The 15115-nt window shown below is 40.4% G+C and overlaps 1 protein-coding gene across 1 annotated transcript in view; it reads right to left on the bottom strand.

Annotated features, from left to right (window-relative positions):
* LOC126333297 (extracellular matrix organizing protein FRAS1-like) overlaps positions 1–15115 on the bottom strand; it is a 393058-nt gene that overhangs the window by 61391 nt on the left and 316552 nt on the right. Inside the window, exons 13-14 of the mRNA XM_049996769.1 lie at positions 6423–6579; positions 1875–2066 (exon numbers count right to left, since the gene is read on the bottom strand). Coding sequence (XP_049852726.1) covers positions 1875–2066; positions 6423–6579 — 349 coding nt within the window. The remainder of the gene's footprint in view (positions 1–1874; positions 2067–6422; positions 6580–15115) is intronic.

Below are 15115 nucleotides of genomic sequence, written 5' to 3'. Positions count from 1 at the left end.
ATGATGTGTTTCAGTGGTTCTGCATTGTTGTTGACTTCATTAAGTGACTCCTGAGCAACTTGCATTCACCACTGTTTTTATCAAAATTCAACACCTTTGTCACAGATATGATTGCTACACATTTTTGTCATCCTAAACATCCAAAAAGATTTCATGGTGTGAGCCAGTTGATATGCCAACATTATCAAATACTTCTCTGATTGTGATTCAGCAATCATTCATAATCATTTCTTTCACTTTATCCACGTTTTCAGTGGTCATTTATGTGCTCTGTTGTCCAGAATGTTTGTTGTCTTCAACTTGTTCTCAGCCATCTTGGAAACACTTACATGACTCATAAACCCTTGTTTTGCTCATAGCAGATCCATCGAAAAGAATATTCAGTGTTTCTAAAACTTTGATATATTTTATTCCATTTTTATAGCAAGATTCTCTATTCCATTTTTAAAACAAATCAGTAGTCCCAATTTTAAACAAACACATCACCTCCTTGATGACTGATGACAGGCTAAACATTAAGTCAAATAATTTTCAGACATGTTAAAAAAAATGCATGAACTGGACTAATACAACCCAAAAAGCTAGAAAATTCCCAATATGTTTTGAAGAAACATCATATGTTCTGGTTAAATACATGAGGGTCTTTGGGAAAAACTACTATGTTCCTTTTTTTTTGTAAAAAGTTATTGGGCGAATTTAAGTAACTAACATTTTAGATGGAGTAAAATTACACTATTTTTTTCTACGGCACAGTTGCATACCAATGTTAAGAGAAATTAGTGTACAAAAAAACTCAGTCAGACAGTAATTTTTTTTCCTGTGTTCCGTAAGTTATTGGAATAAAATGATGAATGACAAATGGTGATTACTTCATAGATAAGATTGTTCTGCAAGACCCTAAAAGATGCTTGATGTAAGTCTTATTAGAACATACAATGTGTGATTATGAAAGTGATGTTCATACTTGAAATTTATTTCAATTAGTCTCCATGAATTGTGAAGAGCTGTTGAGCAGTCGCAGGTTAATTAGGATCTCCAACATATAGCATGATTTGTGGAGTCCACACCATCATCAGAATGCAATGGGAAATTGTGTTAATTTAAAAACTCATCAGAAAAACAGTATAAAATTACAGTTGTCTTTGTCAACTACAATGTAATAACTGAATGGTCAGAGGCTTATTTTACAAAATAATGCACAAAACATACCCCAACATTCCGCATGCTACAAATAGTGAAATTCCCATCCAGCCATCCAACTTTCAATTTCCTGTGGTTACCCAGAACTGAATTAGGCAAATACAAGGATGGTTTAACTGAAATTGACTCATATGATTTCCATCACCATCTTGTTATTAGTGCCTGTTCTCTGTCTCTGATGATCCCTTCACTGACATGATGCTAAAATATTACATCTCATTCCTTGTCATTTGTTTCAATGAAGTAAGTTTGCAACCTTCTGTGACAATCATGCTACATTTTCATTAATTTAAATAAGTGCACGAAAGGAGCACAACCCTCCACTTGGTCACCTATCCTCCCATGCGGATGTCCCTGTGTCCACACTCAAACTCAAATGCACACCTACACCTACAGAGCCCGTCCCCCTCCTCAAAAACTATTACCCCTCCCCCCCCCCCTCCCAGCCACCAGCACACAATGATTTGTTACTGCACCACCAACACACAAGGATTTGTTACTGCACAATTATTTTAAAAAGAGTAGAAATTTTGCTTCATCAGACAAATGTTTAAAAGTTTTTTGTTAATTTTAAACTTACAAATGCAGCTTCTGAAAACATCTGCATTACACAGGTATTCTAAACACAATTTACTTAAATTTTATATCTGTCAAAATATAAACATTTTACACACCTGTAGAGTTGCATTCAACAGTTGCTGAAGTTTTAATTGACTGCCCCAAAGCAATGGCCGATAATGGAAAGACACCTCCAGCTCTGTCTGATGCTCAACAGTACTCCAACCAATGGGGGATCCAGAGGCTGACAACCTTTTTAGGTATAGTGATAGAGAAACAGTCACATGGTTCTTGTCACTTCCTTCTACCTGCCAAAAGTGTTATTGTTTAGCACAGCACTTTGTTTAGCTATTTTTATGTAGTGAAGAACACTAATTTTTGTTCTTTAGGTTAATGTTTTCCTCATTTCCTTTTAGATGTATGAAATTATATCAAACAAAAAGGTCACAATTTTTTTACATCAATTTTTAGCCCTTGAGATATCAATATTGCATGAAATGTATTCACAGTTCAGAATAACATAGGCACTGAAATATCATATTAATATATCAGTTTTATGACATTTGATGATCAAACCTAATCTAAAAATTAGTGAATTGATTGTACAGTATTGTAGCAATAACATTTTAAACTTCAATGTAAACTATTTTTACGTGTACAAAAACTACCCCACACCATTCAGCCTCTCTGGGGTATTACTTGTCTTGTTGCAAGGAAAATATTTAAATTCCGTATCTGAATCCCATGAGCTGACCTAAAACGTTTGGCAAATGCTATTGTAAAACAAAGAAAACAAAAAGGTACAAACCAAATACTGAATATCTTTATTCAGCTTCAAAGTAATCTCCATTTGCAATAATTCAGGTATGATAATACCTATAAAGATGTTGGAAGCTTTATAACAGGCTTCTATTAGAATTCATTGTCACATTGAGATCTCTGTCTTTGGATGTTCTTTGAATCTGTGCAGTTGTGTATTGTAAACTTGATAGTTGCTTAACTTACTCTATATTAAACTGATAGTATCAGGTCTCACTCCCAGTGATGATAGTTTGCAGAAAAGTTCAATCACACACATGCCAATCAGATCTCCAGATGACTTTCCCGGTGAACATATTTTTCCACAAAATTTCAGGAGAGCTGTCGGATGTTGTAACTTCCTGCCACAATATTTCAGCACAGTCTTCTGGCCTTCTTCAGGTGATACTGGCGAAAATGCACTGAGCTCTGGAATTTAAGGTCACAACGGCACATACATGGTGGATTCACTTAGCATTGCATGTGCGCTACTTGAGTGCGTTTGATACTGCTATGTACTGCGCTCTCTGTGGTGAAAACTCGCCACATCGACTTCAGTTCAATTGTCTTCCCATGGTTCCATCACAGAACTACACCGGCTACAGAGGATATGAAGTTTTTCAATGATTGGATTCCATGCTGAATTCAATCGAAAATGGGAGTCTCAATTAATAAGAGACTCCCTCTCAGACAGTCATATTTCCAAATATTCATTAATAATAGAACTCCAAAAGTGTGACGCATGGGCCACAATTTTTGTCTCACTGTAATTCATGAAATGACCAGTGGAAATACGGTGTTCAGTGATGGCAGACTTACAAGGCTGAAAAAGGCAAGTATGCTGCTGATTTTCTACAATGTGATTCTGCACAGTATGTGTTAGCCCTATATAAGATATGCCGCATTCACACAGAATCCTGTAAACACCTGCCTTGCGCAGCTCTAGGCCATCTTTGACAGATCCTGACAGCCATTAAATTTTTGCAGGAGTGTGAAAGATTGCATTCATGTTGTATTTTCTTAGTATTTTGCCTATTTTCACTGGAATATTACCAATATATGGAAAATAGGCAGACTTGCAAGTAAAGGTCTGTGTGAGTGGGATTTCTCTATACTGTATGACCAAGTGTGCCATCACTCTTAAGTCACACCAAGATGTCTAAAAACAGCAGACAACCCTCCTTCTCCAACTCCATAGTAATTTTTATGTTTTCATGTATGGAGGTCAGATGTTTTAGGATCTCTCGCAGCCAATCCAAAACATTAGGTCAAACTATAAAAGAATTGTCAACATATTGCCAAAATACTGTTGGTTTAAAACTGGCTGAGGCAAGTGCTCGCTCCTCAGGATGATCAAGTTGTGTGGCTGACTAACAGGGGAAATGCCATGGTCAGTCTTAATCCTACAGAGTATTACAGCAAAGTGCCATTGCATTTGGAATACAATACATATAAATGCCTAAAATATGATGTGCTATGTCATATTGCAGAAAAACAGAAGAATTCTGGTCTACCATCAGAGCTTGAACTCATAGACCTCCCAAGTTGCGCAGCTTATCCAAAATCACTAAGAAAGCATTCCATTGTGACCTATATCAGTAAAACTGATTCTCTTACCTCTAGGCTAGCTCTATATCTAATCAGTTTAAAGACTCCCTTAGCTGGCCACTGTGAATACCATTTCAGATCTCTCAGATCCTCAGTGACAAAATCAGAGATAGTCCAAACAAAAGTTCCTGTAGAGGCCATGTTGAATCTGTTGGCTGACCACTTTCCGTCTGAAACTATAAAGTTGTTCTATCATGCTTTGACAATCACATACTTCATGTATCGTGGTAAATTTTATGAAGTAACCAATGTCTTCAGCAGTGGCTAATTTCTTCATGAAGCTTTCTGAGGAACACACATAAAGATGGCTCCATTCCCCCCCCCCTCCCCCCCCCCACCCGTCATCATTCTAACAACAGGTTTATGATATGGCCATGTAGCACCAAATCTACTAAAAAGTTTCTTGATCACATGATTCGAATACACCTGAACATTTGGTTCACTCTCCATACAAAGGGAGAAGGAAATTTGTCATTAGATCTTTTTCTTGAACAATAGCAAGATAAGCATCTCAGTCATTCTGTATTTCACTAGCTGATGGACACAGATTTATATCTCAGCATTCAGAGTTTCCTCCATACAGTCCAGAAAAAAGCCATTGTAAATAGCTTGTTATACAGATCTACAACAATTTCTGACAAGGACCACATGGGTTCCAAGGTGAAACATCTGAAATATATGTTCTGAAAGAATGGGTATGGGGTATGAGATACAATGTTAGCACTTTACAAGATGGGGAAATGCAGAAGTATCACTAGATGATACACCTATTGTTTTTCTTCCACATCTAACAAACTAGATCAGGTCATGGAAAGATGAGTCATAAGATATTTTTTAGCAGTTAAAAGTATTAAGGAGACACTGATGAGTTGAAGACTGTCTTGGCCTCAAGGTCTCTGGAAGTAATCTAATTTTTTGTGGCTGTGGACCAGCTATATTGGTCAGACATTAGAATTTTGTGAGTACATCCTCACAAATAAATGCTGAATAATGCTTGATGATATTAAAAATCTTGTGCCATGTTTCTATGTACCAGCATTCTGCTATAAAAAAAGATAGTATAAATTAGAATGTGAGAGAACAACATCAATCAGAACAGGGGCATAATCTTAGTGATGTGTGGAAGCAAATTCTTGATACTGAAAAAATAGAGGAATTCACCAAAAAGTGATGTGTCTACCACTGACATTGACAGTCTCTGGGTGCATGGCAAAATGATAACGTACTCTGATCAATTTCAGGATGTCTCTCTGCTACAAAATGCAACCACTATAGCAGCCATTACAGTCAATTGGCCCAAACAAAGACAATGAAGATGATAATAAAAAACTGGAATTTTTACTCTGATTTGATGCAGATAATGTTTTGTGCTTATTCTCACCTTTGAATCTCAAGAGATTGTTACCAATTCTGTGGCAGAAACTGTTACATTGGATCAAAGTTTCTGCCATTATTCTTGTTGATGGTAAGCCTGATAAAGGGACATCAACATAGGTTTCCTTCCATTCCAAAAGTATTTGATCTAGATAGAATTACATTTTTTATTCAGTTGCTTATCATTTTTACATCAACATTATAAGCGTCCCTATCATGGTTGAAAATTTGTGACACTGCTTGATGTATATGCATTGATCTGTTCCACTATTGTGTACATCTTCAAGTTACTATATCAATGAAAATAATCAAATTATGAAAATATAATGGAATTGGATAGGTAAAAAAAAAATTACTCACCACGCAGTGGCAGGAAAACACACATATAAAGGTATAGAAATGTGCAAGCTTTGGGAGCAAGTGGTTACTTCTTCTGGTAGAAGGGTTGGAGAAGGAGTGAAGAGAGCTGAAGGAAAAGGACTCGTGAGGCTTAAGAAATGGGGAGATTTCAGAAAGGTCACCTAGAACCATGGGTCAGGGGAGACTTACCAGATGGGATGAGAAGGAAAGACTCGCCAGTCCTTTTCCTTCACCCGTTTTCCTTTCCCCTTCAACCCTTCATGTAGAAGAAGGAACCATTGGCTCTGAAAGCTTGCACATTTCTATACCATTATATATGTATTCTCCTGCTGCCACTTGATAGGTAGATTCTTCTAGCTCACTGTGTTTGATTTGCTTCAGCTTTGTGATCATGGATATTTTTATTTTATTTCAGTTTGCTCTGAATGTCCTTCACACTTTAAGTTCTCTTATATATATTGCTAAGTTTCAGATGCACTTGTCACATTAACTACATACATTAATTAATAAAAGTTGTACTTTACCTGTACTTCAGATTTGATTCTTCCGCCACAGTCATTCACAATTTCATTCATGTTAAACCATGCATCAAACGTCCAAAGACAAGTGTCAAGATCCAGATGAGTGTATAACTCTGGTGTTTTAACATTCTGAAGAGTGGAGTATGGGTTACTGTGATATCTGTGAAACAAGCAAAGAGAGAACAACACAGTTAAAAATGAATGCTTATGTATTTTCAAACAATGGAAACTCCAAGTAGGAATATCAACAAGATAGGAAAAGAAAGATTGCCACCCACCCACACACACACACACACACACACACACACACACACACAAGGAAGCATATCTTATGCACAAGTGACTGCCAACTCATGCGTCTTGGGCTGAATACTGGAGTTGGTGGTCAAGTGGTCATGTGCGTGTGTGCCTCTCTTTTACTGATGAAGGCTGTTTCCAAAAGCTTTATGTAACCATCTTTTAATTGTGCCTGTCTGCAACTTAACATGTCTTCTTTATGGTAAGTAGCAATCTGTCTTTTACTACATTGCTGCTTATGTATTTTCTTATTGGTTAACATTCTATCAAAAATATTTAATGTCACAAAGTGTTTAAATACCTGAGTGATATGATATCATCAAGTAACTGCCATTCAAATAACTCTAAACCCTTACTTTTGAATGTAAATATATTTGCAGCACAATAATGAGCTGTAAGTTGATAGTTGTCTTCAACTTCTCTGTGGCTTACTTTATCCCATTGCAAGGTTCTCCTCTCTGATTAAATACCATGAGATAACTGATAAAATTTGTTTAATCTTTTACACCATTATTTTAGAATCAGACAATCCAAGTAGAAGCTGAAGTGGAAATTGTCTGTGTGTCTGATAATATACAGCAAGACCTGGACTATTTTGTGAAATGCTTCAATTTTGGTACATATGCACATATGTTAAACATAGCAAAGATGAATGATTGAATTGGGCAGTTATCCAGGAATCTAGCTAATGTGTAACACTGCATGCACAAAACAAAAATTCAAATGAGCTAAGAAGAGGGAAAATGAAAAATAACACAAACAAGAAGAAAAATTAGGGCAGTTGGAAGAAAGGGGAAAATAATATTGAAATGGAAAATTAAAAATGTGAAGGGGGAAAGTAATACCAAAAGTCTTAAACAAGAAGCAGTAAAATGGCAGAAATAGGGAGGTAAACTAAGAGAAAAAAGGTAAGAAACTGGCAATGGTAAATATTAATGTTGTACCCATGGACCCAATCAACCAACCAACTAACGCACGCGTGCCCTGACCATAACATCACTGGCCACAGTTCCTGTCATGGCCGTAGGTGTCTCAGGGCGTTACTGCTGATGGACGAGGTTGCGCCATGGCTGTGGTCAGGTCCACAGCGCCCTCTGCCTTTTGCATATAAGGAGGAGCGCCGGCCCCGTGACAGAGAGCCTATTGTCAATTGTCTATTGCTAGCCTTTCATGGAGTTTATAGTGGAGCCATTGCCGTATGATATTTGCTGTTGTATTCAAGTAGGCTCAGTACATGGATTACTCTTGGATATTACTTGGACTTGTATTGCTGGTGCATGTTTCGTCAGAAATAAAGGTAAGTTATCTCTTCCTTCTAGCTGGAGCAATTCTTGTCATTATTTATTTTACAGCCAACAGACATAGCTACATCCTGGTCACTACTCATGCTTTATACAATTTGTGGTGGCTGCCCAAAAAGTACCGGTGAGGACCTAGGGTTTGGGAGCCATCACAAAAGCGGCAACGAGGATTTTGGAGAAGCGATCGGACCTTGCCTCTTGACATCGCTGTCAACTCCACTTGCCTCATCGTTCGCTTTTCGCTTGTGCACCATTTGCAAATTGTTTCTTGTTTGCACCTAACCAAACTAACAGAATTATTTGTGGACTTTTTTGATTACAGTGTGGAACACTTCACACCTTTGTTTCATTTATTGGTATCTTGTTCTCAACAGTTGCATTGTACTAACGTGGTTACTTCCGCATCTCCACCCATTGCTCCTACCAATCCGGTGCAAGCGTCTAGTGCATCCACAGTCACACTTTAACAGATTTTGCTTTTGCAAATGCAGCAGATAACACAAATCCTGTCTGGCATGCAACAACTCATAGCAGCGCAGCAGCAATCAACTTCCCCTGCTGCCATCGGCCAAATGGACCGACCAACCTTCACGCCACTATACAGAGCCTTCAATCAAGAGGAAGAAACTTGGAAAGTTTATATGGCCTTACTCGAATTGCACATGGCAGCACACCAACACCCAGGTCAGCTAAAACTTTCTTTTCTCTTGGCCTCCACTGGTGTTAAAGTGTACCGTTTATTGGAAAAACTTTTCCCGGCCTCCTGACCTGAACTTTTGCAATATGAACAGTGCATCCAGGCCTTATCACAGTACTTTGACTCGCAAACTCTAGTTGCTGTGGCCAGATTCAGATTTTTTTGTTATCGCAAACAGCCAGGTAAAACTTACAAACAGTGGATCACTGCCCGTAAGGGCTTAACTCGTGACTGTCATTTTGTGTGTGACTGTGGAAAATGTTTTGCAGATAATATGATTCATGATACAATAACTCAGAATGTGCAAGACATTCATGTAAGGGAACAGATTTTGAAGATCCCCGATCCCTTTTTAGACCAAGTTGTAGCTATCTTGGAGAGTAGAGATGCATGTGAAAGTGCTCAAAATAGTTTTGACTTGCCTACCGTTTGTCGTGTGTCGGACGGACATTGTGTACAACAGACCGACCATTGTCAGGTGCAGTTTCCGTGCACAACACGTGCTCCCAATCAGCAAAGCGGAAGTAGCTTGCATCCCTGCCAACAGCTTTTGCATCAAAACAGACAGTTTCCTTCTTCGCAGGCACCTTTGAAATCATGCCCAAAGTGTTGTGTGCGTCACAACGTGACAATTGCCCATCGCATAATTATTCTTGCTACAAATGTGAATAGGTTGGACGTGTACAAACCGTGTTCCAACAGCATAAACGGAACTCAATTGCTTCTCGTGCTTCTGGACATGCACATTCTGTTCATGCTATTAGTTCTAAAGACAACAGTGTTGAAGACAGTGTTCTAGCAAATGGTTTGCATAGTAGTGTCAATTTAGTTACTAGTGCTTTGCCACCCTCTGTGCAATGCCAGGTAAACAAATTGTACATTAAGTTGCACTTTGCTTCACATTGTGTGAAATTTCCGTTGGATTCAGGCTCTTCCGTTTCACTGATAAATACCCGGGTGTATGAATTGCTAGGAAAGCCTCAACTTGCTCCACCTTCTGCTCCACTTACGGCATATAGTGGCAAATGTATTATAGTACTGGGTACATGTAGCATGCCAGCACAATTTCATAATGTGACCAGGACAATTCAATTGCGTGTGGTCACCGCCCATTCATGCGAAAATATTTTTGGACTGGACTGCTTCGATTTGTTTGACCTCAGCATCCAAGACCAGGTGTTAGCTGTTAGTGGATGTCCTACTCCTGATGCTGTTGTTCCTCTTTGTGAAGAGTTCCCTGATTTGTTTGGCAATGGTTTGGGCTGCATACAAGATTATGTTGCACACGTTACGCTGAAGGATAACGCCCGCCCACCTTTTTGCAAAGGAAGACCAGTGCCTCCCCTGTGGTTGTACTAAAGAAACCCAATGGTTCTTCCCATTTGTGTGTGGACTTAAAGAGTACAGTGAATCCACAGACAATTGTTGATAGCTGTCCTCTCCCTCACACTGAGGAATTAATGGACAAACTAGGCATGGGCCTATACTATTTCAAGATTGATTTGTGGGATGCGTATTTGCAAATTCCTTTAGGTGAACCATCCCAGGACATTTGTGTGATCAACACTCACTTGGGTCTCTATAAATATTTGTGCCCCCTTTGGCGGCTCCTGTGCTCCTGCAATTTTTGCACTACTTGTCACAACTGACTGCCAAAGTACCTTTTTGCTCAAATTATCTGGACGACATTGTGGTTGCCAGTCATACTCCAGAGTAACACTTGCATAATTTGTGTCACTTGTTTACAGTGTTGTCAGAAGCAGGGCTCAAAGTGAACAAGGAAAAGTGTGTATTTTTTGTACTGAAATAGAATATCTTGGATATGTTATCAACGCACAAGGTGTACATCCCTTGCAATCGCACCTTCATGCCATTGCCGGCCTTCCTTCGCCTAAGAACTTGTCTGAGTTGCAATCTGTGTTAGGCAAGATTACCTATTATCATAGGTTCATACCCACTGCTGCGCAAATAACTGCCCCCTTGCACCGATTATGTTGGCGCAACGTTCCGTTTGCGTGGTTGGCCGAATGCCAAGCGGCATTCCAGAAACTGGAAACAGCACTGTTGAGTGATCATTGCCTCGTACATTTCAACCCTTCTAAACCAGTTATTCTTGCTGTGGATGCTCCATCCTATGGGATAGGTGCAGTGTTGTCGCATCATGTCAGATCAGCTGATCTCCCAATAGCTTTTGCTTCCAAATTGCTCACCACCACACAACAGAACTACTCCCAAATTGAGAAGGAAGCCTTAGCCATCATATATGGAATAACGAAGTTCCATGAATACTTGCATGGCAGGAAATTTTTTCTCGTGATGGACCATAAGCCGTTACAGTCATTGTTTCCTCCTGCAAAGCCAATTCCCCCTCCCCGTACCACTCAGAAATTGCAACGGTGGGCCTTGTTATTGTCAAATTACCAGTATGAAATTTTGTATCACCCCACATCTCACCATTGCAATGCAGATGTGTTGTCTCATTTGCCAATCACCCATGACACAACTTTTGATGAATCAGAGATTGCTTGTTGTCACATTGACTCTCAAGACAGTGACATTGTACTTAGTTTTCCTCTGGACATTCGCAAGATTGCACGGGCCACAGCTTCGGACGCTGAGTTGAGTTGTTTGCACAGCACAGCACAGCATGGCCATGTTCATCGAAGAACATTGCAAATCCCGCCGTGAGCTGTTACTTTGCTCAACGCCACGAACTGACAGTGCAACGTGATGTTTTGCTACTGCGCTCTCTGTCAGGACAAACTTGTGTGGCGATTCCTACGTCTTTGCGACGTGAAGTTTTGCAATTGCTACATCAGGGCCACTGGGGAATGGTACACACTAAGCAACTTGCACGCCAGCATTGCACATGGCCAGGAATGGGCATAGATATAGAACAGTTAACCGCATAGTGCTGTTCATGCATCAGACACCAGTCGGCCCCGCCCCAGAAGTTTGTTTCATGGCCCACACCTTCTGTGCCTTGGCAGCATGTTCACCTTGACTTTGTGGGCCCACTCTGGGGTACTTGATGGCTTATTGTTGTGGATGCCTATAGCAAGTTTCCTTTTGTCATAGCAATGAACTACTCAGAGTACCATCCATGCACTTTCGTCGATCTTTTGCATTGAAGGTTTGCCTGAACTGTTTGTTACAGACAATGGATCCTCTTTTGTTTCATGTGATTTTGAACAGTTTTGTGTTGATAATGGAATTGCTCATCTCACAAGTGCTCCTTTTCACCCTCAGTCCCATGGCGAGGCTGAGCAGGTTGTTCGTACTTTCAAACAACAGATGAGCAAACTTCGCGCCAACCACATGAGAGACCAAGCTTTGTTACTCTTCCTATCATCATATTGTTCACTGCCTCGCGATGACCCATCACCGGCAGAATTGTTCTATGGATGTCGTCACCGAACTCTGCTCACCCTGCGTTGCGCCTAACAGTCCAGTGTATTTCAATTTGTTTTCAGGCCGCCACCCCTGGGAGCAAGGTACCGTCGTACGGTGCTTGGGGTCCCATATGTATCTTTTGTCCACCCCACTTGTCTTGCAGTGCCACCACCGCAATCAGCTGGGGCTTAGCCACACTCGCTTTACACTTAAATGTTGCAGACCCACATGCAGCCTCGCTCTGGTTCCTGGATTCCGCGCGTCCCTCACCGACCGCACCCCTGCCACCGCCGCCATCGCCATTGCAGGCGCCAACCCTGATGGAAGTCGACACCATTGCCCAGACTGCTCCAGCCCACCCTTCGGCTCTTCTGGACCGGGCCTTCATCGCCTCCACTTCGCATGGGTCATCGTCACCGTCGCCCGAGGCTACATCGCCGTTGTCGTCGAGAGTCGGGGCGCATTAGTTGTGTCCATCGTGGCTGTTGTGTGTTGCGTCCTTGGGGCTGTTTTGGCTGGTTCTGGCTCCAGTGCAGGGTGAATGCCAGGATGCGGGAGTCGACAACCCCCAGCCTCGCTACGTTGGCTCCTCATCACCTCGCAGTAGCCACCCCCCCCCCCCCCCCCCCCCCCCTTCATCATCAGGCCCTTGCAGCACCTGACGTCTTGGTGGCCTTTCAAGGGGGGAGGAATGTTGTATCCACGGACCCAATCAACCAACCAACTCATGCACGCACGCCCTGACCATGACATCGCTGGCCACAGTTCCTGTCATGGCCGTCGGTGTCTCCGGGTGTTACCGCCAATGGAAGAGGTTGCGCCATGGCTGTGCTCGGGTCTGCAGCGCCCTCTGCCATTCGCATATAAGGAGGAGCGCTGGCCCCGAGAAGGACAGTCTATTGTCAATTTCTGTTGCTAGCCTTTCATGGAGTTTATATCGGAGCCATTGCAGTGTGATATTTGCTATTTTATTCGACTAGGCTCAGTACACGGATTACTCTTGGATATTACTTGTTCTTGTATTGCTGGTGCTTGTTTCGTCAGAAATAAAGATAAGTTATCTCTTCATTCATTTGTGGTGGCTGCCCCAAAAGTATCGCCGAGGACCTTGGGTTTGGGAGCCTTCACAAAAATTAACTTTAGACTGGCTTGATTGTGAGGATCAGGCAAATGTTATACAGCATGTTTACAGTTCTTAAGTTTTATCTGATCCTCATATACAAATGTTGACAATAAAATACACTGATCAATTGGGCATAGAGCATAAAAGAAAAGTATTTTAACACTGAATCAGTGGACAATGACCCAATAACATTGTTTAGAGAGAAACTAGCTTATGCCCATGACTTTATCCACATGTATTTGAAACGCTAATGAATTTTGAAAAATCCTGAACCTTATTATCAATTAGAAAAAAAGACATAAAAAGCTGAATTGAAGCTGTCAAAAGCATTCAATGGTAAAAAATTGATTATAGATTTAAAGTGTCAATTTGTCAAACATATCAAGAGTAACAGTAGCATCAACTCTACACACTTATCACTGGTAGTAGTTATACCAACTCAAGAAAGAATTCAAGAATGTTTATGGATAATGGGATTAAATTGTAAACACCATTATTATGATCATAAAATATTCCAAAATATCAATTTTATGGATTACATCACTTCTGTCCTGGTTTATTTAGCGTAGTTTTATAAAATTCTGCTGTCCTGATTTTTTTCTTTCAATATAATGAAATGATCCTGACACAAAACTGAGTCAGTCCACGTTTTTTTTTAAAAAAAATGCCAATTTTACACACTTCCATGGACAATTCATGCTTGACCAAAAATTTGATTATGGCAAAATTGTTATCACAAAAAAAGCACATAAAGGTTCCTAAGACAGTTTCCCTGTATCTCCTTTGGACTACAATTTTTCCATACTTACCCACTTAAAGAAAACATTCTGTATGTATAAATATCTCAGCTTCTAGGTGGCATATCAAGATGTAACATGAACCAGATTTTAAGTTAGACCTCCAACAATACAACTGTGAAAACCTCATCCAATTTCATACAAAAGTTTTCATGTGATGCACATACAAACATAAGGACAAACAGACAAACTCCCATGGGGAGATGCCTGATAAGAAATAAAAATACATAGCTAAACAAAAACAAAGGTTTGTTACAACCACAGTAGAGACGTTTAGTAACAATGGAAAACTCTTCAATAAAAATAACACAGCTTCTCAGACACTAAATGAACACACAGTGAATAAACGTAGTTGGACATCAACATTATGCCACTGAAATCCCTACTGATGGAGGCTGAGTGTTCAGTGTAGGTGACTGCCAGGTAGGTTTCAGGGTATCGCTAGGAAGTCATAGGTCCCACTGATGTGGCTTCAAGCTGGGCTCTGATTGATTGGCTGCTAAGAGCTGGCATATGAATTGGCCCAGAGCTCCGGTGGAGCAAACTGTTGACATGTTGGCTTGCACTGCCGTATATAGCCAGGGTGCACAGGAATCTGTACCAGGCCAGTTCTGCACATATGATGCGGTGGAGGAAATAGGTCCCTGGCATGGAGAGCCTCTGATGGTATTCATCCTGCTGCCTGCCATCCTTGCTGTGATTGATGCAGTTTGGGGAGACAATTCTTCATACATATGCAAACCCTTGACACTTCATTGTCTGAGGGCTTGCCAAGCCCTTTAGGCAAACACCACAAACATTGCACAAACAAACAAACAAAAAGTCGAAAATAATTGTTTTGGCTTCTAGTGCTGTTGTAAAGACCCCTCATATTAAACTTTCTTAAATATGTCCTATGTACAGACATCAACCAGTGACAGTTTTCTTATATATACAGTTTACTAGAAGATTGCTAGCAACAAATTTATAAAGCAGAAGTGAAGATGGAAAATTCAGCTCTTTGATTAACATAGTCCGACATCACTTAATTAACAGACTTTGTCACAGGCATGAAACTAACCTCAGAATGGGGAAACATAATATCTAGA

This window comes from Schistocerca gregaria, chromosome 1, assembly GCF_023897955.1.
Source record: "Schistocerca gregaria isolate iqSchGreg1 chromosome 1, iqSchGreg1.2, whole genome shotgun sequence".
Taxonomy (NCBI): domain Eukaryota; kingdom Metazoa; phylum Arthropoda; class Insecta; order Orthoptera; family Acrididae; genus Schistocerca; species Schistocerca gregaria.
This window is presented reverse-complemented; position numbering and strand designations above follow the sequence as displayed.